Genomic DNA, 26,923 nt, shown 5'->3' with positions numbered 1-26,923 from the left:
AGCATCGACGCTGACTTGAGTACCGACTATGAATACGGGCCTTAGCCTAACTACGTAAGCCACTAGGCCGCTACACCATCTATGAATAGAAGTTACCTTTAAATAGATGCAGACAAAGTTTTCTTGATTTCCTGAAACTGTGTCATCTTTAAATGTATGTATATGGAAATCACTGTATACATAGGCCCTTGCAAGTGCGCCATATGCATTTTACAAAGAAATGGGAGGCATGCAAAGTGTGCTTTACATAGCGAAAGGGTTAATTTCCTCTGCACATTGTCTGATTGATGTTTAATTTGGACATATGTTTTTTTTTTAATTTCACATTTGCCACTAACCCCTGAGTGTTTCTTTGCCGTTTTCCAACATCTGTTTATTACAATTTTTATTTTATATGCCAGACCAACCTTTATGACACCAAGAAAATCTTTTACATCTGAAACGCATTACTCTAAAAAAAAAAACAAAAATAAACTAATAAACAAACTAGGGTTCTTTTGGGACCCCGCTTGGTAAACAATGTCACAAAAAGCTTGGTGCTCTGTAGGTTAAATGGAATTTTAAAAAATTATTGATTGGGCCCTGTATATTGAAAAAATAAGTTCTGCTTTTAGTAATGTTACCAGTTTTTTTTGTTAGTCATTAGGGATAAGTGATTTTGTTTTTATTTTTGAAAAACATTCTTTAACAGTCAACTAATTCTAACTGGTTTAGTAAATGTAATAGATCATTTAGTTTTCTGATGATCAAAATACAAATTAAATGACGAGAATCAGTATGAATGAAATGATAAATTCAGATCAAAATACAAATTAAATGACGAGAATCAGTATTAAACAAATGATAAATTGAAGAAATGATAAATTTTTGTCCAAAAAATTATTATATATTATTTATATTTATTTAAATTACTATATATTTATTTATATACATAAACACACCTTTCTCTTCAATAACTTTAGTAGGCATTTAGTATTAGATAAGGTAAGTGTCTCATGTATTCATCTGGCTTATAAGTTTTCGGCAGATGGTACTGAGAGCATTTTTTTTAATAAATAGTTTTATTCTCCTTAGTCTGTCAAATTTTTAATCTGGAAAAAACTTTGATATTGATATTTTTATTTATTTATTCTCCTCTTTGTGTTATTTAAATTTTTGATTTGCCCTTACTTCGTGCTATTTGGTCAGTTTTCTTACTATTTTGAGTTGTATAGCCTTATTTTCTTTCTACTTTCGCTATTTTTCTAGGTTATTAAATTTGTGATGATATTATTTTACTTTCCTGATTTAACATTGGTTCAACTTATTGGTTAATGTTATTGTTCAATTCATATAAATTCCTCACATATACTGATGAGTCCAAACCACACGATGGATTAGGGAAGGGTTTAATGGCCCTAATAATATTCTATCAGAGGCTCTTGGAAATACTTGTATAATATTTCAAGCAGTCATGAATATCCCCTTCGCCTGATGAGTCCTTAACCCTTAAGCGCCCAACCATATGTAGGTTTGATGTACATTCAAGCCCGCTTATTAGAACACCGGTTACAGGAATATCCCGGTTTAAGGAATAGAAATTTGAGGTCCCGAAACGTTTCTACTAGCCATCAATGATTGGTTATTAGAATATCCTGGTTATGGGTATACTTTTGCTTGGCACGAAGGCTATTCCAATAAGCAGGTTTGACTGTATTCCCAAGGGTGGGTAAAAAATGTCCACCTAAAAATAGCTAATATATTTATTGAGAGTTGTTACAAATGATAGAAATGGATTAAACTTAAGAATCTTATGCTTAATAAACACAACATTTTTAAAAATATTAATGTAAACAATGTAAAAACCTTACAACAAAATTATGATGTATACATCAAGATTAAAATACCAGTAAAAGCCAGTAATTCAGATTTGTCGATTTTTTCCACATTCTTCCTTTCTCCTTAGTGCCTCTAGTCCCATTCTGCCTCCTCATTAGTGTGGTGGATAATTATGTCGATTTATGTAATTATACGTCGATAATTATGTTCCTGCCAACGAGAAATTATATAAAAAGCTTTAATAACAAGTTTTATCAAGGGTGGATATTTTGTGCCCAACTCATAGTTAACTTAAGATATTACTTTTATTTTCCAAAATATCGGTAGAAGCAAATCAACATTCGATAAAGGGCCATCCTTTTAACAATAAATAATTTTTGAAAAATCTTGGAACACTTAATAAATGTATTATATATAATCAAAATCCCTCCTACCGTAAAGTGTAGGGATAACAAACCACTCTTTAATTCTTATGTACAAATCTGCTCCATTCCTTTTTGTTCCTCGCTAACATCTTGGCTTCTCTCCAGGGCTTATCACGATTCTTCAATATTTTTGCTATCGCATCATCCCATGTTTCTTTTGGTCTTCCTCTTCTTCTTCGTGAGTCACTTCTTGCTTCCCATGTTGTTCTTGTTGGTTGCTTGCCGTCCATTCTTTGGAAATGCCCCCACCAACTAAGCTGTCTCTCTTCTATAAATTCTAACACTGGTTGTATACTTTTAAATCTTTTCTTATTTGCTGATTTCTCATTTTATCCATTCTAGTCACTCCTCTAACTCTTCTTAAGTATTTCATCTCTGCAGCTTGTATTTGACTTTTTATTCTTTTTGTTAACACTCAGGATTCACATCCATAGGTGAGTACTGGTCTGTACATTGATTTATACACACTTATTTTTGTTTTCCTAGACACTGCTTTTTTATTAATAAATGTATTGTTTATAGGGAAGTATAATTTCGTAGCTTTATTTATTCGTTCTTTCACTTCGATTTCTTATCCTCCAGTTTCATGTATTGTTACGCCCAAATATTGGAATTGGCTAACTTGCTCTATATCTTGGTTTTCTAAATTTATTTTCAAATTTTGCTTTTCTTCTGCTATTGCCATAAATTTTGTTTTCTTCCCATTAATTCTCATATTATTTTCTTTTAGTACTTCATTCCAGATTGTTATATTCTTTTGTAAGTCTTTTTCGTTTCCAGCTACATGCTGTAGATTTCTTACTCCAATATATAGTTTGTGAGTTCTTTCATTGCATATTTTAATGATGTCATCCATAAAAGCTATGAAAAGTAGTGGGCTCATTACATCTCCTTGTCATAGTCCTTTAGCAGTCTTAAAAGTTTGATTTCATGTTTTTAGTTGCAATGTAGTTTTTATTTTTCATGTCTAGGCTTCGTATGGCTGTTAGTAGCTTCTCTGGAATTCCTCTTCTATTAAAACTTTGTTCTTGGGTACTCTGTCAAAAGCCTTTGTCAAAAACCGCTTTGAGGTTCTTCTAATGTAGGTTTAATAATTGGTCTCAATCTGTTCTCCAATACTCTTTCATACACTTTCAAGACTGTACTCAATAATGTAATTCCTTTGTAGTTATTGCAATCTTTTGTATCTCCTTTTTTGTGGATCAGTACTATGATTCCTATTTCCCAGTCTCTTGGTATTAATCCTTCTTTCCAGTTTTTATTAAGTATTTCCAGAAGGAGTTCGTTTCCTTGGCGTCCCATGTATTTTATCATTTCTGTAGCGATATATTATAATAGTGTAGTGACTTAATAAATATGCTATAAGCAAATATGCATTAGGTAGACATTTTTTACTCACCCGTGGGCGTTTAAGGGCTAAATTCGTCAAAGATAATTCTTAAATATGATGTGGATGTACAGTTTGTGGAGACAAAGGGTTCACCGACAATTTCTTGGGCTGTATTTATCCTGGCAATCTTTGTTAGTAGTTATTTTTTTTCGTTGATCATTGAACAAAATTCATTTTTAAGTACATATTTGTTTTTTATTTGTATAACTTATCTAGATTAATTCACAATGATTTCAATCTTTATAGGATTTATGTATTTATTTAGTGTATGGTGCACATGGACAATATAATTATAAATGATTATAATGCATTACAAACACAAGTATAAATTATATGCAAAAACAAATATGTATTCAACAAAACATATTTGTTGAATGTGTATAGTGATTCTGCAGAGACAGGAGCGAGTGTTACTGTTACGAGCCCCACTTGAAATGCGAATCATGGCACAGCCCATGGGATGTTCTAATATGAAGGGTCCAGGGAAAAAACATGATAAACGCCAATTTATTAATTTTGAGGTATTACAAAATTATAATATTCTGCTGGAAAATAAGCTGTTAAATGCCACGATATTGCCTATTAGAAATATGCGTACAGGGGAAGAACTTGATATTCACCAGCCGTCCAGGGAAATAGCTTGACAAGTCCGTTTGATTGCGTCAACTTTAACGTTCATGTTTTATCCATGTCTTCATCCTCGAGAGTATTTTTCACAACTTTTATATTTGAGTGTATTTTGAAAATAATGTTTTTAGTTTGTTACATAATTCACTTTAAATATATGGATATCATTTTCATCATCGTCATTTACATCAATCTTTATATTAAAATATTTCTGGTTTCCTAAGTTTAGTATTTATTTCATAGAAGCGCTTTTCGTTCTCCTGTAGCATTAGCAAAATGGTGCTTAATATCATGTCCCCCTGAACCCTTCACTCAAAATCTTCCACTCGAAAGTTAATTAATTAATTCCATACCTGGTAGGAGCTCATTGGGGTTTATTGCTATTTGAGGTGAGGCCAAAGGTTTCTTTGCCATCATTGGAGGGATGTTAGATATATACAGATTGAAGAGGATTGGGACAAGCACAGATTGTTGAGGAAGCCCATTTTGCAATTTCCTTACCCTGCTCTTACTGCCTTCAGTTATTATTTGAAATTACCTATCTTACAGCATATTGGTTAGTAGGGTAGCAACTCGGTTACACAGTATATTATTGAGAAATTTAGAGATTTAAGTGAGGGATGAAGTACATCCCTCCAGACAGTGTCGTAAGCAGAAATTAGATCACTAGCTACCATAGTTTTTAAACGTTGTTGAAAACCAACTTCTATGTGGGTGGTAAGATTTATCACTTGAACTGTGAAACTGTGATGGGGACGGCACTCAGCCTGTTCTGTTGGTCATCATAATTCTGTTTGTCTTATCCCTATGCGGGGTCGGCTTTCCTAATTGCATTTCTCCACACAATTCTATCTTGGGTCATATCAATGTCAATCCCCTTTACCAATATGTCCTGCCTTATCGTCTCCCCCAGGTCTTCTTTGGTCTTCCTCTCCTACTCCTTCCATGAATCTGCACTTCAGCTATTCTTCGTATTGGGTGATTAACGTCTCGATGTTGAACATGACTAAACCATCTTAACCTATGCTCTCTCATTTTGGCATCAATTGGTGCCACACCTAGACTTCCCCTAATATACTCATTTCTAATTTTATCCTTTGTCACTCCACTCATCCATCTAAGCATTCTCATTTCCGCCACATGCATTCGTTGTTCCTCTTTCTTCTTCACTGCCCAACATTCAGTTCCGTACATCATAGCCGGTCTTATGGCTGTTTTATAGAATTTTCCCTTCAGCTTCATTGGAATTTTTCTGTCACACAACACACCACTCGCTTCTTTCCACTTCATCCATCCAGCCCTAATTCTACTGCATGCATCTCCATATATTTGTCCATTACTCTGTAATACCGATCCCAGGTACTTAAAACCATTGCTTTGTAATCAGTTCACCATTCAAAGATACCATTTTATTTGTAGTAACTCCATCTTTAAATGAACATTCCAAATACTCTGTTTTTGTCCTACTAAGTTTTAAACCTTTTTCCTCCAGAGCTTGCCTCCACTGTTCCAGTTTTTGTTCTAAGTCTCTTTCACTATTTCCTACTAACACGACATCATCAGCATACATTAAGCACCATGGAATGTTACCCTGTAGTTTCGCTGTTATCTGGTCCAAAACTAATGAGAATAAATACGGACTAAGCACAGAGCCTTGGTGCAATCCTACTTTCACATGAAATTTATCAGTCTCTCCCACACCTGTCCTAACACTAGTCGTTACTCCCTCATACATGTCCCTCACAATCTTTACATATTCACCAGGGACTCCTTTCTTATTGAGTGCCCACCACAGAATCTCCCGAGGAACTCTATCATATGCTTTCTTAAGATCAATGAATACCACACGAGCGTTTGTTTCTTTACTCCTGTATTTTTCCATCAACTGCCTTATAATGAAAATTGCATCTGTTGTTGATCTGGCCTGCATAAAGTCAAATTGATTCTCGGATATTTCGGTCTCTTCACGTATCCATCTATCAATTACTCTTTCCCATATTTTCATGGTGTGGCTAAGCAGTTTTATAGCCCTGTAGTTTGTACATTGTTGTATATCTCCCTTGTTTTTGTAAACAGGTACCAGTATACTGCTTCTCCATTCGTCTGGCATTTGTCCAACTTCCATAATTCTATTAAATAGACCTGCTAGCCACCTTGTTCCTGTCTCTCCCAATACTCTCCATCATACTTCCCCAGGAATATCATCTGGTCCTACCGCTTTTCCTTTCTTTATTTTTTCCGCTTTTCCGCTTCCTTGTTTGTTATTTTGGTGACCATTGCTGCTACTGTCTCCATTGACTCTACAGGCTGTCTGTCAAATTCTTCATTTAATAAGCTGTCAAAGTACTTTCTCCATCTCTTTTTGACATCCCTTTCGTGAACTAGTATTTTATTATTTTCATCTCGGATACATCTAATCTGATCAAAATCTTTTGCTTTCTTTGCTCTGTTTGGCTATTTTATATATCTTCATTTCGCCTTCCCTGGTATCAAGTTGATCGTATAGGTTTGAATACGCTTCTGCTTTGGCTTTTGCTACTGCTACTTTCGCTTCCTTTTTTGCCACCATATAGTTTTGAAGATCTGTGTCGGATCTGGTTTCTTGCCACTTTTTATATAATTTTCTCTTCTCTCTTATTTTTCCTTGTACTTCGTTTGACCACCACCAAGTCTCTTTATCCTCAAACTTTTTCCTGACGTTTTCCCAAGTATTTCAATAGCAGTCTCTCTAATACTACTGGCCATTTTTCTCCAAATTGTATTAGGACTTCCTTTCATGTTCCAACATATTTTTTCTACTATTCTTTTTCTGAATAGACCTTCTTTCTCATCTTTTAGCAGCCAGCACTTGATTTTTTGTGGTCCTCTCTGATATTTTTGTTTAGTTTCGCTTTTTTACTTCGATGCTTTTGTTGGCTTACTTTCTCATTAACTATTACCTTGCAGTCCTTGCATTCACGTATGTCTTCTTTCCTTATCATGAAGTAGTCTATTTGGGATTGATGTTGTCCACTTTTGTAGGTAATAAGTTGAGTTTCTTCCTTTTTAAAGAATGTGTTAACAATCGCCATATCCAATGCTGTTGCTAATTCAAGCATGTCATCTCCAGCTTCATTTGTAATTTATTAATTATTTATAATATATCATGTCTAATTTATTAATCTTAGCCTAATCCCCCATGTATTGCTTCGTATCCTCCTATCGTATCGGCCTGTTCTATTGGTACGCTCTTCAAAATTACTTAGTCATGAGTAGACTTTCAAGTAGTTTGTAACATGAGCTCAACAGCCCGATCGGGCCACCATATGAGCTTTCCACCACCTTTTTGGGGTTTTCCGCAATTTTCCGAGGTTTATCCGCAATTTAGGATTAACTAATATTCATTTTCATACTGACTTTGTTGTAATGAAAACTGTGTAACTTGTTCTAAAATTTAAGACATCTTATTTTATTTCAGGCTACAATTACAAACCTTTCAGAGTCCAATCCCATAAAAGTTAATAATAATCTTGTAAGAAACACCAGAAAACTATCTCACAATGATATGATTCAAGTTGTAACCAAGAAATTCCAGTACAAAAAGAGCCTTATCGAAAATAAGGTAAGTTTACCAATATTTGAATATATCAATGATTCTAGTTTATGTATTAATAAGCTACAAAGTGTAGATTTGATTTTTGCCTGTCTGATTGGTCTAAATACAACCAGTTTTATAACAGAAATACTCTTAAATTTTTCAAATTAAACTTAAATGGGCATTTGTATTTAAGATTATACAGCCGATTTTTTTATTTTTTTGTTGTATTTTCGTTCTTTTCTATATTTCTATAACATTTAACTTTTATTAGAATTAAATTGTATTATTTACTCTTACGTATAAATTTAATACTAACTACAACCGGTAATTGTTAGATATGTTTTGTTAGAGACTCTGTTATCTCTGAATCACAGGGGCAATGTCAACATGTCCCACTGCAGCCTTAGAGGTGATGCTGAACCTTCCTCCCCTGCAGTTCTGCATAAGGAGGGAGGCAGTAACCACACCACCGCCTTTAAGTTGCAACAGACACAAATAATGAAACCTTGCGATCTAGTGGGCCATCTTAAAATCCCGGAATAAATTCCTTTGAATTCTGACAGACGCCATGCCAGTCAAACTCGACTTTGAAACACCATTTGAAGTGGTCATAAAAAACCACCAAATGGATGAAGCAGTTGAACCGAAACTGGAGGAAGATTCACTCGTATGGTATACGGATGGATCTAAGATAGATGAAAGGGCGGGAGTGGGAGTTAATGGGCCGCATTTCAGGCTAGGCTATCCAAATCTCTTGGAAACGCCCCAATTATCTTTCAGGCAGAAATACATGCCATACAGATTAGTGCCTAAGAATGTCTCAACCGAGACACTCGTAGGGCAAAAGTCTTCATTTTATCAGACAGTCAAGCTGCCTTAAAGGCTCTAAAGTCATTTACTTGTGAGTCAAAGTTGGTTTGGGACTGTAAACAATCCTTTAAGAAGCTGGCGGAACGCAACAAAGTAACTGATGTGGGTGCCAGATCACAAGGGAATTGCAGGAAATGAGGAAGCTGATAGCCTCGCAAAAGAAGGGGCCAATACCCCCTAGGTCCAGAACCCTTCTGTGGACTACCAAAAAGCCACATCAGAGAGGAACTCCGGACCTGGGAACTCAATCAACCGTACTATAACTATTCTGGTCTAACACACCAGGACAAAGGCAAGCAAAAAGGCTCATAAAAGTGTCACCTACTGCAACAAACCGCCTTCTCGAAATGAGTAAAAAAGATATAAAAATGGTCACTGGCCAAAAAATGGGCAAATCAGATAGTGAAAATTGTCGTTTCTGTGACAACGAAAAAAAAAAACGGCAGAGTGTAATTATTTTGTTTTTTTTTCAGGATACTAAAACAAATAGAAAGTCACTAACTCCTTTCAAGAAAAGTACAAAGAAATCTCCGACATTCAAGTAAGATCTGTTTTGCTTGTGATTTTGCCCTTATTAATTTTTCTCATATTTTTAGGACCAAGGCAGTGACTCCAAGATTTCAAGCAGTCAGCAGCAGGTAAATTAAACTATTTCAAATATTGTCTGTAATTTTCTTTATTAGACAAGGCGAAAACGGTGGGTTCGAAGGGAAAAATATTCCCATGAGATTTTTTTGCATAATCACATTCGTGAGACATCCCAGAATAAGGTTCAAGAAGTCGCCCATGTGAAAAGTGGGCCAATTTTTTTTTAACAATTTTTTTTAATCAAATTGCAAGAATCAATATTTTTGGCCTGAACAATTTTTTCTTTAATTTTTTGGGCCATTCTGGACAAAAAAGGTCTGTTATAATTTTTCTCTAAAGTTGATCGTTTTCGACTTAAAAGCAATTTAAAATTGAAAAAAACGAAAAAAGGCCATTTTCAAGGCTTAATAACTCGGTTAAAAGTTATTATTATGAAAGTCAATATATGACTTAATCAAAGTTTAAAGCCCCCCTACAAGATCCTGAAGAAATTTTTGTCATTATTTTATTATTAAGCTGTTATTTTTAAGTAATAATAATAAGCGCCATGCACGTGTGCGGGGCTGTAAATGCTGAGTGCGAGAGAGAAGCCATTCCAGCAGTCCAATTGTGCATCTTACTCGCACTCACATTTACAGCAGCGTCAATACGATCTAACCACTCATTGTTATTAATTAAAAATAACAGCTTAGTAGTAAATTAATGACACAGATTTCTTCAGGATCATGTAGCGGCTACTTTAAACTTTGATTTAGTCACTTTCTGACTTTCAAAATAATAATTTTTGACCGAGTTATTAGTCTTAAAAATGGCCATTTTCGCGTTTTTAAAATTTTAACTTGCTTATAACTCGAAAAAGATCAACTTTAGAGAAAAATTATAAGAGACCTTTTTTGTCCAGAATGGTCCAAGAAACCTAATAAAAATTAGTCCGGGCCAAAAATATTGATTTTTGCAATTTGATTAAAAAAAATTGTAAAAAAAAATTGGCCCACTTTTCTCGTGGGCGACTTCTTGAACCTTATTCTGGGATGTCTCACGAATGTGATTATGCAAAAATATCTCATGGGAATGTTTTTCCCAACGAACCCGCCGTTTCCGCCTTGTCTATTATGTAATTTAAGATTAGGAAAAGTGTAATTATAATAGGTGGGTGGCTTTTATCGAAAAAGGTCGATCTCATACCCACAAGCTGAAACTTGTTTTAATTGATAGATTATGATGCCAATATGCTATTATTAAGGGCGTAGGCGCAAAATTTCGCGCCAATGTGTTTTAAATGCATTCATTTTTTTCGAATCCTGAGAAAACTACAGTAGACTCTCTCTATAACGAACACGGGTATTACGAGGTTTCGCTTATAACGAGGTACATGAGATGTCTCATGAAATTTCTATTGAACTATAACACCTATAACGAGGCATATTTGGTTATAACGAGGAAAAATGAAATCGAAGAATATGTTTTTTACCTGTTTTAAGCAGTAGCTATACATAAATACCCCAACTGCCTGTATACAGGAATGCCCAAGATCTGTGTGCTTATCGAGGACAGTGCTGTAATAAACTCCACCGCCTGTAATAAACTTCTTTCCTGTTCGGAATTCAATATTGACTGATATTGAATATTTTTACGATGGCCAAGTTTCATTGTTGAGGTCGACCATCGACACCTAATAAACTTCATAACAGGCATCAAAGCATTTAAGTGGTGGTGGTATGCACAATATTATTGTTGACTGATATAACGATGTAATAAGTCCGCCATTTCAGTTCTCGTTATAGAGGGAGTCTACTGTAATTAGTATAGTTGACTCCCTCTATAACGAGAATTAAAATGGCAGACTAATTACCTCGTTATAAGCAGATCTCGTTATATTGGATAACAATAATATTGTGAACACATATGAATATGTAGTGGGTGACAACACTCTCCTGTAGTACTCCACGTTTGATGGTTAGTTTTTCAGTACGACTATCTCCAACTTGTGTAGAGGCTACTTGATTGTAATATAAGTATTTTAACCGTCTTATATCGTAGTGGTCATGTCCTGCTGCCTACAGGCAACCGAAAAGTGTATCGTATTGGACTCGGTCCAATGCCTTCTCGAAGTCGATAAACGAAACATAAACGTTCTTTTGGAACACAACTTTTTTGTAAGAGAAAGCGCATACAATATAGTGTCTCTCTAGTTCCTAGACCATCTCTAAATCCAAATTGCTTATTACCAATTCTCCTTTAACCCCTTCGTGCCGGACCGTCATTCGGCAAGTCGGCTCCTATATACGATAGGGATTCGAGCGGCTTCGCGCGGTCCGTTAAAATACAGTATCACACTACAACTAATTAAAGTTAATGTAATAATAACACTAATCTTAGAAATTAAACTATGTTTATTAAATTTATTATTCTACATAGTATGTGAGTTAAATTAAATTTTATCCATAAAATACCATTTTAAACAAAAATTATTAAAAAAGATAAACAAGATAATTCGGATGGAATTCCCCAGATTATTTTGTGCTTGATATCGCCCCAGTCTCCTAATCTGGGAAATTCCATCCGAATTATCTTGCAAGGGATAGTAAGGTAAGTTGTAAACAGCAGCACAGTAACTTCACCTCCCACACAAGCCCATCAGTGAAACATCCAAACAACCTTATCACCAATCAAATTAACTAAATCTAATCTCTTTCTGGAAATCACTTAACTTTTGGGCGTGGTTTTCCCACTTTTAGAATTGAATAAGGTAATTCGGACGGAACAGAAATACCTGAAATATGATGCAGATGGTGGCACCGAAAACTCATGATGCACCCGTGTGCATCACCGTACCGAAGGGGTTAACACAGAATGAATACAAAGAAAGTGTTTAAGTAGGTAATGTTTTTCTCATCTAAAAGTATTGCTTTTCCGCTTCCGATTTCATTATACTGGGACCTCTGTCCAACTGGTTGCCACTGGTAGTATGTGGAGCATTTTCTCGAGAACCATCGTCAAAAAGGTCAGTTAAGTATCTTTCCCATTCTTTGCACTGTTGGTCGTGATCACAAATTTTTCGGTCTGTGCTTTTGAGTACTTGAGCATTTTTCTGTTTTCTACATCCGGATGTATTAAGTTTCTTATGGAGACTGAAATTTTCATGTTTTTTTGGAGGTCCTCTATTTCTTTACAGGATTCTTTGGCTTGTTTAATTTTTTTTTCTTATGAGTTTGTTGATTTCACGGTATTTGATAATATCTATTTTTGTATTTCCGTCGAACTTCCATTAGGTCTAGAATTTCTTGTGTCGTCCACTCATTTTCTGCCAATATTGTAGGTGTTTTTAAAGACTCTTACATCCTCTAAAATAGACTTTTGTATAACGTACCAACATTCGTTAATGCTGCGACTGTGGCAGCAATTAACAGTTGCCAGCAATTGGTCCACTGAGTTACTTAGTCAGCGGGAGACTATTACTACATTAGCATAATTTTAGCCCTTTGATAACGTCTGCCGCAATAGTAGGCGGATGGTAGGGAATAACTAGTTTCACACTCCACGGTCTATAAACCTGGAAACAATGTATTACAAAATATTATCCATAATTTTTCGGATCTGGATAATTTTGTAGATCAGTTTAAAGGTAATACATTATTTCTGACTTATCAAAAATGGTACAGTATCATTTTTTATAAAATTAACAATAAACTTGAAAAGAGGAATAATACTGTTTATATTTTGATTTAACAACATTTAAGTGGAGGGTATGGTTTGTAATCAACATTTCAAGCTCATTTTTGTGATTTTTTTTTTGAAACTGGTACAACTATTTTATTTTTAAATTAAATAAGCATATTAAGAGCATACAGTAGCGATCAACAGGTAGCAAAAAACGCAGTCCAAGATTGCGGCTGTAATTTTGAATATTTTTTGAGATATTTGGCACACATATTCGTAATATAATAAAGAATGGCGGTACAGAGCCCAATTTCAGAAATATGTTAGTATATGGAAATTACTCTATAACTAAATAAAATATTGGAAAAAGGGGCCTGTACCGCCATTAAGAAAGACAAAAAATACACTTTCTTCAAATAAACTTTTTTATCCCACGCCTAGATTTTGTCATTTGGATCACTAAAAATACTATGAGTATAAAAATTATTGTTTTTGATAATATAAATGTCAGTGTCGAATTACTGACGCACTGTTGCCTCACTGTTGATAGTTCGCAGAACGTTCGAAAAACAAAAATATTGATGACGCGCTACTGTATACTCTTAAGTAGAATTCAAAGAATAAAAAAAAATTCAAGGAAAAATATTGAAAAATAAGCCAAAGGTGGCCAATTTTTAAGGACACCTCAAAAATGGATTTTGCTTGGACATCAGAGCTCGCCACTGGATAATGTGAAATAAATAATTCAAAAATATTTTATCAGCTTATAATAGCTTATGAGCTTTTCAAGGTAACGCTGTCGAGTTTTTTAACGATTTTTGAGTTCTTGGTATTACTTGGGAAGTCAAAAAAGTGAAATTGTTTGTAGTAAAAGGGTGAAAATCAACATATTTATTATTGTTAGACAAAAAATAAGCATAAAACCAAATATATCTTGACATACCTCACGAAATGTCCAAAGAAAATGTATGCAAAATTTCAGGTGGATCCACCGAATAGTTTTTGAGTTACAATGTCCACCTTTGAAAGAGAAGTTTCGAGAAAAATGCGTTTAAGTTTTGACAACTTTTGTTTTCAATTTCTTTTTGTCTGTCAAATCGTAAAGTGATACATACCGGAATATGTTTTTTCAATCGCGAAGTAATCTACAAAAGAGAAGGGGAACAATCGTTGAACATTTCTCACTGCGCTCAAGCGTAAACCGCGGCAAAGCGAGCCGAAGGTAAAGATATTCAACATGCTGTATCTCTCGTAATTTTACTCCGATCAATCTGAAATTTCTAGCTTTAGAGAGTATTCTTGTAGTTATGCACTTTCATTTACAGTATATAATAAAAAAAATCGTAAATTAAAACCATACCCCTCTCTCCTTAACCTTTTCACTGCGGCTAGTTATATAATAGTAGTATGGTTTCTGGTACGGCTGTTTCATGCCTGTGCTGATCAATGCGGTTGCCGCAGTCAGTCGGTGCAGTACTATGGGGTATAGATACGGTTCACAGTGTATTCAGGACTGTATTTGCAATTTTATAAAAGTAACTATTAATTTGTTGTTGTTTGATTCTTGAAAATTAATAACTTATCGACATAACAAACTTTGTTCAACTGTTTATTTTATTTTTGAAGATTTTTCCGACTTTTATTAGGAGTGGCAAAACCGGATATATGTTCTGCAATTTCCGTCCCTCATTTGCAATCATTTTGATGATAAATGCTACACACACAAAATCTTGAAAATGCAACCCAAAAATCTCAGATTATTACCATTATTTTTATTAGATTATTTATCAAATTTCCGGTAACGCTTTTGTACTTTTTTTATAATTGTAAGTCAATAATAGTTTATCAGCAGCTGCAATTCACGCAATTGAATTCTTAAACCAAAAAGGAATTAAGCTAATAAACACTATTATCCTATATCTTACATAACTATGGCAAAGGGAATCCTAATAGTTTACACGTAAATCCTCCATAGTATGTGCCTGTGTAAAAAGTTGCGGATTTGTACGGCTCCCGCAGTGAAGTATAAATTTTTTAAATGTAACTATTGTAAATTTTGACATTATGCCTAATTCTCTTCTATAGGCAACATACAATACGAAAGCAATATCTGATTCATACGGTTGCCGCAGCGAATGCCGAAAATGATTACGCGTATTTATCCGGTTCCCGTTGTACGGGCACGAAATTATTTTACGTATATGTTCGGTTCCCGCAGTGAAAAGGTTAAACCATTATTGAGCTATTGTATTTTTATCTAATGCGGATGTACACAAAATTCACGTATTTTTAATTTTGTTTTCAGTTCCTCCAAGTTGTTTCCAGTTGCCTTACCTTTTAGAGCAAAAAGTCGTCTTTCATTACATACACCTACTAATACAAGTAACAAGCATGTTACTAATTCAAAAATGGAATCTTTAATACCGCAGCTGAAAATTACTCCATGGAAAAATACCTTAAGAAAATCAAGTGTAAAGGAAATTCAGCCTAAAAAATCCATTGGAAATAGGGCATCGTCATTATCAAAGAAATCTCTAACTCGAAGGAGTCGAAATAAATTAGCTTCTGACGAATCAGAAAAATTACGAATGTCTTCATGTTCTTCTTATTCTCCGCTGAATAGATCCCTTTCAAGAGAAATCAGTAGTGAAGATGAAAATATTTTCGTGAGTGTTCCTAAGGAGAAAACCCCAATTCAAAGAAGAAGCATTAAGAGTAAATCAGAAACAAAAGTTTTACCGACAAACACAAGAAAAAGTTCAACCTACTCTACAAATAAACATTCCTCCACGACGAAAAAATATTCTTCATCTGCTAAAACAATGAAAGATTTGTCGGGCCTACAAAATGCTTCACCTATAAAAGTAATATCTGCTAGAAAAAGTTTACAGAATAACACCACTGTTGTAAGTCCCAGGGCAAGAAAATCTTTAAAATTTAATAAGTCAGAACAAGTTACATTTGAATTTTCTGGCTTGGAAGAAGAAATATTTGCTAGATCTGAATTATCATTACAGTTAGACTCAACAGATACTGATGATAGTATTTCTGACATAAAAAATGTATCAGCAAGAAAAAGTAGTAAGAATCGTTCAAGAAAATCATTGAATATTAGCCAACCTAAAAGTGAGATTAATACTTCTGCTATGGAAAAATATCCATCTCCAAAAGTTTCTTCTCCAGTAAAAAGTATTCGCACTCCTGTTGGCAGAAATTCAATTAAAAGCAATAAATCCTCTACAGATTGTAGTATGTCACCTTTGCGAGTATCTTCCCCCACAAAAAGTGCTCGGATAAATCAATCTAAGATTGACGATTTCAACAATTCAGATTTTGAAATTAATTTCTCTCCGACAAGAGTTTCTTCTACAAGGAAGAGTACAGTTCGCAAATCTGCTGCAATGGATCAGTTTTCCACAATTAATCAATCAGGGGATGAATCTCTGGAAACCACTAAATTTAAAGAAATTGTACCTCTTGAAATTTCTTCAATTTCTAAAAAATCCACTAAAGGTAATAAATCTATGAAAGAGCTCTCCAAAAGATCTGGATATATTAGTGAGTTTTTGAACACATCTTCCACTCCCTCTAAAACTGCAGATGTATCTCCATCAAAACCTTCCATGAATAAGAGTCTTCAGAGCAATGTTTCAAGATCTGCAAAAATGAATGTGTCACAAGATCAAGTAGACATGCTTTCTCCAACAAGAGTGCCTACAAGGAAAAGCATCAAAACCCCAAAATCTACAAAAGACGGCAATCAGTCATTAGAAGAGGATCTTAATATTTCTAGAGTTTCATCTGTAGGGAGCCTCAAAATAAGTCCTAGAAAGTCAATCAGAGATATTAAAACACCTAATTCTGCACAAACCAATAAATCAATAAAAATGGACCTTGATACTTATGAAATTAACAATGTATTCTCTAGAATTTCACCAAGGAAAAGTTTAAAATCTCATATCTCTAGACAGTCTACAAAGATCAGCCAGGAAGAAAATACACCTCTCGAGAATCCCGAAGTTGGAGAAAATTTTACAAAAACAAGACTTTCTTCTCCCCGCAAAAGTATTAAATCCCCTAAAGTTGTGAGAAACAACCAATCAACTGACGATGATCTTGATATTTCTGAGATTGAAAATGCATCGCCTACAAGAGTGTCTTCACAACGAAAAACTGCAACACCTGCTGCTCGAAACTCATCGAAAATTAATCACTCTTTAGTAGATAAATTTATGACAAGTACAGACATTGATGAAAGTGTGTCTCCTGCAAGAGTTATTCCCTCAAGAAAAAGTCTGAAAACTCCAAATAATAGAGTTTCATCAGCATCTAGAAAAACAGAATCATCTCTAAGTGCATCTCTTAGCAGTTCTGAAATTGATGACAATTTATCTCCTGTAAGACCTTCTTCTGCAAGAAAAAGTTTAAAGTCTAGTTCTTTAAATCGGGATCAAACTCTTGTTAGTTCTGACGTCGAGGAATACAGTTCTCCCGCAAGGAACTCTCTTAGAAAGGGTACCAAAACTCCTAGTTCCACCAAAGTCAACCAATCAACAAAGAAACATAACAGTTCTGAAAGTACCAGTATTTCTCCTACAAGAGTTTCATTAACCGACAAACATTCTATTCTTAGTTCCAGAAGATCTAGAAAAACAGAATCTTTGAATATGTCCGTTAGCAGTTCTGAAGTTGATGACAATGCATCTCTTGTAAGACCTTCTTCCGCGAGAAAAAGTTTAAAATCTAGTTCTCTAAACCGGAATAAATCTCTTAGTAGTTCTGACGTCGAGGAATATAGTTCCCCCGTCAGAAACTCTCTCAGAAGAAAGAGTACCAAAACTCCTAGTTCCACCAAAGCTAACCAGTCGACACATGAGCCTCTTAACAGTTCTGTAAATACCAGTATTTCTTCCACAAGAGCTTCACTTAAAGAGAAACATTCTATTTCTGGGTCTCGAAGATCGGAAAAAGCAGGACAGTCTCTTAATGTATCTCTTAGTAGTTCTGAAGTTGAAGATAATTTGTCACCTGTAAAATCTTCTTCCCCGAGAAAAAGTTTAAAATCGAGGTCTTTAAATCGAGACAAATCTCTTGGTAGTTCTGACGTCGAGGAATATATTTCTCCCGCAAGAAACTCTCTCAGAAAGAGTACCAAAACTCCTAGTTCCATCAAAGCCAACCAGTCAACACAGGAACCTCTTAACAGTTCTGTAAATGCCAGTATTTCTTCCACAAGAGCTTCACTTAAAGAGAAACATTCTATTTCTGGGTCTCGAAGATCTGAAAAAACAGGACAGTCTCTAAATGTATCTCTTAGTAATTCTGAAGTTGAAGATAATTTGTCACCTGTAAAATCTTCTTCCACGAGGAAAAGTTTAAAATCGAGGTCTCTAAATCAGGATAAATCTCTTGGTAGTTCTGATGTTGAGGAATATAGATCCCCTTCAAGAAACTCTCTCAGAAAGAGTACCAAAACTCCTAGTTCCACCAAAGCTAACCAGTCGACACATGAGCCTCTCAACAGTTCTGTAAATACCAGTATTTCTTCCACAAGAGCTTCACTTAAAGAGAAACATTCTATTTCTGGATCTCGAAGATCTGAAAAAGCAGGACAGTCTCTTAATGTATCTCTTAGTAGTTCTGAAGTTGAAGATAATTTGTCTTCTGTAAAACCTCCTTCCGCGAGAAAAAGTTTAAAATCAAGGTCCCTAAATCGGGATAAATCTCTTGGTAGTTCTGATGTCGAAGAATATAGTTCTCCTGCCAGAAACCCTCTCAGAAAGAGTTCCAAAACTCCTAGTTCCATCAAAGCCAACCAGTCAACACAGGAACCTCTTAACAGTTCTGTAAATGCCAGTATTTCTTCCACAAGAGCTTCACTTAAAGAGAAACATTCTATTTCTAGGTCTCGAAGATCTGAAAAAACAGGACAGTCTCTAAATGTATCTCTTAGTAATTCTGAAGTTGAAGATAATTTGTCACCTGTAAAATCTTCTTCCACGAGGAAAAGTTTAAAATCGAGGTCTCTAAATCGGGATAAATCTCTTGGTAGTTCTGATGTTGAGGAATATAGATCCCCTTCAAGAAACTCTCTCAGAAAGAGTACCAAAACTCCTAGTTCCACCAAAGCCAACCAGTCATTACAGGAGCCTCTTAACAGTTCTGTAAATACCAGCATTTCTTCCACAAGAGCTTCACTTAAAAAGAAACATTCTATTTCTGGGTTTGGAAGATCTGAAAAAGCAGGACAGTCTCTTAATGTATCTCTTAGTAGTTCTGAAGTTGAAGATAATTTGTCTCCTGTAAATCCTTCTTCCGCGAGAAAAAGTTTAAAATCAAGGTCTCTAAATCGGGATAAATCTCTTGGTAGTTCTGATGTCGAAGAATATAGTTCTCCTGCCAGAAACCCTCTCAGAAAGAGTTCCAAAACTCCTAGTTCCATCAAAGCCAACCAGTCAACACAGGAACCTCTTAACAGTTCTGTAAATGCCAGTATTTCTTCCACAAGAGCTTCACTTAAAGAGAAACATTCTATTTCTGGGTCTCGAAGATCTGAAAAAACAGGACAGTCTCTAAATATATCTCTTAGTAATTCTGAAGTTGAAGATAATTTGTCACCTGTAAAATCTTCTTCCCTGAGAAAAAGTTTAAAATCGAGGTCTTTAAATCGAGACAAATCTCTTGGTAGTTCTGACGTCGAGGAAAATATTTCTCCCGCAAGAAACTCTCTCAGAAAGAGTACCAAAACTCCTAGTTTCACCAAAGCCAACCAGTCGACACATGAACCTGTGAACAGTTCTGTAAATACCAGTATTTCTTCCACAAGAACTTCTCTTAAAGAGAAACATTCTATTTCTGGGTCTCGAAGATCTGAAAAACCAAGACAGTCTCTAAATGTATCCCTTACTAGTTCTGAAGTTGAAGATAATTTGTCTCCTGTAAGACCTTCTTCCACAAGGAAAAGTTCAACATCAAGGTCGTTAAATCGAGATAAATCTCTTGGTAGTTCTGACGTCGAGGAATATATTTCTCCCGCAAGAAACTCTCTGAGAAAGAGTACCACAACTCCTAGTTTCACCAAAGCCAACCAGTCAACAAAGGAGCCTCTGAACAGTTCTGTAAATACCGGTATTTTTTCCACAAGAACTTCTCTTAAAGAGAAACATTCTATTTCTGGGTCTCGAAGATCTGAAAAAGCAGGACAGTCTCTAAATGTATCCCTTACTAGTTCTGACGTTGAAGATAATGTGTCTCCTGTAAGACCTTCTTCCACAAGGAAAAATTCAACATCGAGGTCTTTAAATCGAGATAAATCTGTTGGTAGTTCTGATGTCGAGGAATATATTTCTCCCGCAAGAAACTCTCCCAGAAAGAGTACCAAAACTCCTAGTTCCACCAAAGCCAACAAGTCAACACAGGAGCCTCTGAACAGTTCTGTAAATACCAGTATTTCTTCCACAAGAGCTTCACTTACAGAGAAACTTTCTATTTCTGGGTCTCGAAGATCTAGAAAAACAGGACATGCTCTAAATGAATCGCTCAGTAGTTCTGAAGTTGAAGATAATTTGTCTCCGCTTAAATCTTCTTCCGCGAGAAAGAGTTTAAAATCAAGGTCTTTAAATCAAGATGAATCTCTCGGTAATTCTGACATCGGGGAATATGATTCTCCCACAAGAAATACTTCCCGAAAGAGTATCAAAACTCCTAGTTCCACCAAAGTCAACCAGTCAACAAGTACCAGTGTTTCTCCTAGGAGATCTAGAAAAACAAATCAGTCTTTAAATTTATCTCTTAGTAGTTCTGAAGTTGATGACAATGTGTCTCCTGTAAGAGTTTCTTCCTCAAGAAAGAGTATCAAAACTCCGAGCTCTGTGAAAAATAAATCGGGAATAAAAAGTATGAGATCTGATATTGAAGCAAATTTATCAAGGTCAGCAAAAAGAAGCAAATCTATGAATCAATCTGTGGATTCTCTTGATACATCGATTTCCTCAATAAGTTCTGTTACGATGTCAGAATCAGAAGAATTAAACAATGCAAGATTTTCCTCAACACGGAAAAGTGCATCTAAAAGTCAAAGATCTGTGAGTTTCCAGCCTGAATCAGATCTTGGTACAAGCTTTACCTCACTTGACATTTCGAATATAGAATATAATCAAAGTTCAGTTGAAGCATACTCTGTATCTCCTTTAAAATCCACACGAAAACCAATAACTCCAAGATCAGCAGTAAAATTAGACCACATTTATTCAAGGCGCACTAAGTCGATAAGCAATATTAGTATTTCAACAGAAGACAATGATTTAAATATCAGTTCACTATCATCTATACTTAATAACAGTCAATCTCGAAAGTCATCAAGAGCTAGAAAATCAACCGTGGAAAATGATTTTGACTACAGTTCAAGTTCAAGAAAACGCAGAGATAGCGAAACAGGTTCTGGTGTATATTCTCTTTGCTCTACAATTCCTGCGGAAGCTTTGGATGTATCAGTAACAACGAGCCGTATGTCTTCTAATATTGCAGACGAAAGTACGTTGGAAAATGTATCATACTCTTTAGATACCAGCATAATATCGTCTAGACGATCCAGGACAACTGAGGCTAGCGTTGTTGACTTGACAACTCCTAGCCCCAAACGAAGCAGGTAAGATTATTTCGTTACTCTTATTTCTCTGTTCTTCTAATTTCCCATTACTTATTCTAACACGGTATGCGGCAAAATAAACAATACTGAAATGTGTATACCTCAAATTTGTCTGTCATGCGCCGAAACGTACTGAGTAGTTTCCGAACGTCGTTATAACGTATGTGCATCTTGTGTTAATGTTAGTGCTTCAGGATGGTTTTCAGTTTTATAGAAAATTTTTTTATCGTGGAGTGTTATTTTCGGTCATACGGAAAAGGTGGTGAAAACGGACCAAGCTTAAAATCAACAATGGTTTCAGCAGGACGGGGCAACCTGTCACACAGCCAGGGAGTTTATTCGAATACTGAGCGATCATTTTGGGGACTGAATTGTCAGTGATTTTCCATACGCATCGCACTCACCAGACCTAACGCCACCTGATGCATACATGTGGGGAATGCTGCAGGAGACAGACAGATCCACCGTCTGTCTAGTCTTTCTTCATCTTTCTGGGATAATAGTCCTTTATTTATTTCATTGATATACTTTCTTTTTATTTCCGCTTCGCTTAGCGCCGGACTCCACTTGCGATTTGTAGTCGCGCGATTGTTTTGTCGCGAAGATTGAACACATTGTTTCAAATATTGAGTCAATCCATTTGCGACTAAATAATCGTGGATTGACTTGTATTTGAAACAATGTATTCAATCTTCGCGACAAAACAATCGCGCGACTAGAAAATCGCAAGTGGAGTCCGGCGCTTAGTTTTTCTATATCATATCGATTTTTTTCTCTTTGAACTTGTTTTTCTCATTTCTTTATATTTTTACACCATTCCATATATCTAACGTGCTATGTACTAAGAGTATAAGAGTACTACAATAATTATGAATCATATTTCATCACCATTTTGATATTTAGTTGTAATAGTTATTTCAGCAGTGGTAATAAAAACTTAAAAGAGCAGTATTGAAAAATTTTCAATTTTGACTATACTCTTAATACATAGCACGATAGATATAGTCCGTCCGCTATAACTTTTCCCATGTGGTACGATTCATTTTCAATCAAATTAAGTCAAAACATAACTTGAAACGAACGTCGATGTGTATATACATTTTGTATACTGTATACTATATACTACACAGTACACACATCGGCGTACGTTTCACTTTCTGTTTTGACTAAATTTGATTGAAAATGAATCGTACCGCATGGGAAAAGTTATAGCGGGCGGACTATACAGGGTGTAACAAAAATACAGGTCATAAATTTAATCACATATTCTGGGACCAAAAATAGTTCGATTGAACCTAACTTACCTTAGTACAAATATGCACATAAAAAAAGTTATAGCCCTTTGAAGTTACAAAATGAAAATCGGTTTTTTCCAATATATCGAAAACTATTAGAGATCTTTTATTGAAAATAGACATGTGGCATTCTTATGGTAGTAGTATTTTAAGAAAAAATTATAGTGAAATTTGGACAGCCCATAAAAATTTTATGGGGGTTTTGTTCCTTTAAACCCCCCCAAACTTTTGTGTACGTTCCAATTTAACTATTATTGTAGTACCATTAGTTAAACACAATATTTTGAAAACTTTTTTGCCTCTTAGTACTTTTTCGAAAAGTCAGTTTTTATCGAGATATTTTGAATATTTGTCAAATCCACCACATATTTGTATATGGCTAAGTACGATTATGGAGACTTCGTAATAATATGAAAATTTATTTATGAGTTACATTTTTAGGTCTATTTTGAACCATATTAAAAAAGACGGAGCCGGACATTAGGGCGCGGCCACATAGGCGCGACCGTTTAGGCGCAGGGACATTTAGGCGCAGGGACATTTAGGCGCAGGGACATTTAGGCGCAAGGACATTTAGGCGCAAGGACATTTAGGCGCAGATACATTAGGAAAATTATTGAATAATAAAGTAGAATTAGTTCATTTCAAGCACAAGTTTATTATTATTCTATACAATAAAGGTCACAATCATATTCAACACAAACTATTCGTATAGGTATGTACATAGCAAGAGTAATCCGCACTTAGTAAAACCTAATTAATAATTAATAACAATCTATTGTAGCAATAATAATATTTAAAATAATGATAATAACAGTACTATTATGCGTTCATCTCGTAATTATGAGAGATGCCCCTAAGAAATTCAATAATGTTTCTATTTTCGTAGTCTCGTACAAGATTCTTTATTCTTACGTCGGCAAGAGTATATTTGGATCTTTTCGTTGGAGGTTCATTACCAGCAACCAGTTGCTCAAAAAACATGTCCCTACCTCGCTGTACTGTTTTTAAGCCATCAATCAATTTCCAAATACTAGGATGATTCATACTTAATTCTATTTGTAGTCGCCTATGTGCCGCCTCGGCATGATTATTTGTTCTGTCTGTGTCAGACAAAACACGATTGTGAACGGACCATAATTCTGGGCCAAAAATGGCAGGCCGCCTTCCATTCCCGCGGCGATTTGGACGTCCAACATAGGTATCTTCAAACCACTGCAGCAACGGTTCTAATTCTGGAGGCAATGAATGGGATAATTCCTCAATGGCGTTATCCAAATCATGTACTGGAATAAACGCTAACGACGTTATCATACGCGCGTGCAGAGCAAAATCAGCATCATTATTATAACGACCCATCAAACCACATTCGCCCAAATGTTTTCTTAAGTTTTTCGTAAGGTGGAACAAACAACCCAGCATCTGAGCATTTGGAAATGCATCTCGAAAGGCATTTATGGCTGCCAATTCAAAATCGCAAGAAATTTTATTTGGATTTAAATTTGGCCCTATGTTTTTGAGCAACTCTATCATTCTTCTATAAGTGACACCTTGTTTGTTTGGCAATAATGCATATGCTACAGGATGAACTCCACCAAATCTTTTGGCCATTATTACATATATTTGTGAAAAAAAAGGCGGTGCCGTTGAAAATGTGCCATCCACAAACCAATGCTGCGATGGTACCAATATCTGTAACAAAATAAACACTAATTGGTGTGGTACTTGACAAACTCGTGCCATATAATTAGCTCACGCATATACGAAGTATATATAGTGAGGTTTACGAGATAAGTCCACTTTTATCATTTTTAGCGCACTTACTCGTGTAATTTTTAAGTTTTTTTGAAATATCCTCTTAATTATTAAATATTTTAAAATAACTTAAGTAGAAAAAATCTGATGTGGTCCAACACATGAGCTCACGCATATTGAAAAAAAAGGACAAAAGTGTACCTATCTCGTAAAAAATGTTAAACAAACAAAAGTTACTTCTCTTTATAACCTACATTTTTTATACTAAAGTTTTTTAAAAATATTTAATAATTACCAAGATATTTCAAAAAAACGGTAGAAATTTGACCATTCCAAAGCACACTTTACTCCTGTCATTTTTTCATTTTTTTTTAAATATAAAGGTAATTTTTTAATTTTTAATTTACCTCCCGACAAAAGACAAAAGGATAGTCCCATTAAGAGACAAAACCTTAACAGTTTTTCAAAATATCTCACCTCATCGATATTCTTTGCTCGGCCAAATATTAAAATTCTGTCTGCGTCTGGACCGCTATCGGCTAGCAAAAAATTTTCTGCCGCTCCATTTGTTGAATAGGTTCTATATTCTTCGGGAATAATCAAGTTTTCTATCCGTAGAGGAACTGAAGGTGCGGCATTTATTAGATTCCTCTTTCTTCGTATCATTTTCTTCAACGATGTACTTTTAGGTAAAGCTGCTTGGGCGGCTTGCGACAAGTTAACTTCATTTAGACAAGTATTAATAATTTGAGATGTTTGTTCCATTGTTTCTTCAGCACGTATTCACATTTTTGTACGCACAACATCAGCCTCAACCTTAGCCGCATTACTATCATGTGAATGTTGATGAATTTCCTTCACAATCACATTTTCCAATGTATGAATACGTTTTTTACAACCGTTGTTTTTTTGCTCACATCGCCAAAATTGTTTTGTTTCACATGCACTAAGTCTATCAAAAATATAACAATACCCATTGCTATGAAATTTCTTGTTTCCTTTCTGCGAAACTACTTCCATTTTTCACAAAACACCACAATAATCACAAAAAATATCACAAACAGCTATACTGTCAGAAAGCTAGCACACAACTAAATGAGAGCATGTTTACCTGTATTTATTATAGTATTTATATACCTGTAATAATCCTACGGCGGCCAATCACGATGCTAATTACCTGTAAGTACCATTGTAATCTACTGATGGGGGTTGTAAATATTTAAACTGTATATTGCCTTCTAAGAAAAAAAAATATACAATGTTTATTGTGGGATTGTTTCTTTTAGAGGACAAAAGAAACTAAGTGGTTTTTTTTTTCGGGGAAATATTATACTTGTATAATCCCTCTGGCCATAAAATGTCCCAAAAGTTTACACCTTTTCGGGCAGAGCCGGATTATATACAAATTTTGTTTACCTGCATACCTTATATTATTATATTTTAAGTAGGTATATTCATTCTACAAGTTCCACTTCTGAATACCCCTCTTAACTTAATGTATCTGCGCCCAAGTGTCCCTGCGCCTAAATGTCCCTGCGCCTAAATGTCCTTGCGCCTAAATGTCCCTGCGCCTAAATGTCCCTGCGCCTAAACGGCCGCGCCTAAACGGCCGCGCCTTAATGTCCTGGACCGTAAAAAAGAAGTAATATCTCGATAAAAAATGCCTTCTCGAAAAAATACAAAGAGGCAAAAAAGTTTTAAAATTACTGTGTTTAACTAATGGTACCGCAGTAAAAGTTTAATTGGAACATACACAAACATTTGGGGGGTTTTAAGGAACAAAACCCCCATAAAATTTTTATGTAAACATATTAAAAAAGAAGCCGCAACTCGATAAAAACTGCCTTATCGAAAAAATACTATGAGGCAAAAAAGTTTTAGAAATATTAAATTTAACTAATGGTACCACAATAATAATTTAATTGGAACGTACACAAAAGTTTGGGGGGGTTTAAGGGAACAAAACCCCCATCAAATTTTTATGGGGTGCACCAATTTCACTATAATTATTTTTTAAAATGTTCCTGCCATAAGAATGCCACATGTCCATTTTCAATAAAAAATCTCTAATAGTTTTCGATATATTCGAAAAAATCGATTTTCATTTTGTAACTTCAAAGGGCTGTAACTTTTTTTATGTGCATATTTGTACTAAGGTAAATTAGGTTCATTGGAACTATTTTTGGTCTCAGAATATGTGATTTAATTTATGACCTGTATTTTCGTTACACCCTGTATAGCTCTAACCAGAAAATGGTCCGAATTCACGTC

General features: G+C 35.0%; 1 protein-coding gene across 5 annotated transcripts in view; it reads left to right on the top strand.

Moving 5' to 3' along the window:
- Positions 1-26,923, top strand: part of LOC114337110 (proliferation marker protein Ki-67-like) — an 82,463-nt gene that overhangs the window by 23,869 nt on the left and 31,671 nt on the right. For 2 of the 5 annotated variants that reach the window (XM_050642985.1, XM_050642984.1), the window contains exons 3-6: positions 7,718-7,861; positions 9,181-9,248; positions 9,304-9,345; positions 15,261-21,602. In XM_050642985.1, coding sequence (XP_050498942.1) covers positions 7,718-7,861; positions 9,181-9,248; positions 9,304-9,345; positions 15,261-21,602 — 6,596 coding nt within the window. The remainder of the gene's footprint in view (positions 1-7,717; positions 7,862-9,180; positions 9,249-9,303; positions 9,346-15,260; positions 21,603-26,923) is intronic. The other 3 variants (XM_050642987.1, XM_050642988.1, XM_050642986.1) reach the window with 3 other exon arrangements.

This window comes from Diabrotica virgifera, chromosome 2 (assembly GCF_917563875.1).
Source record: "Diabrotica virgifera virgifera chromosome 2, PGI_DIABVI_V3a".
In the NCBI taxonomy this organism is placed as follows: domain Eukaryota; kingdom Metazoa; phylum Arthropoda; class Insecta; order Coleoptera; family Chrysomelidae; genus Diabrotica; species Diabrotica virgifera.
The sequence above is the reverse complement of the archived record's forward strand: the minus strand, read 5'-3'. Positions and strand labels throughout refer to the sequence as shown.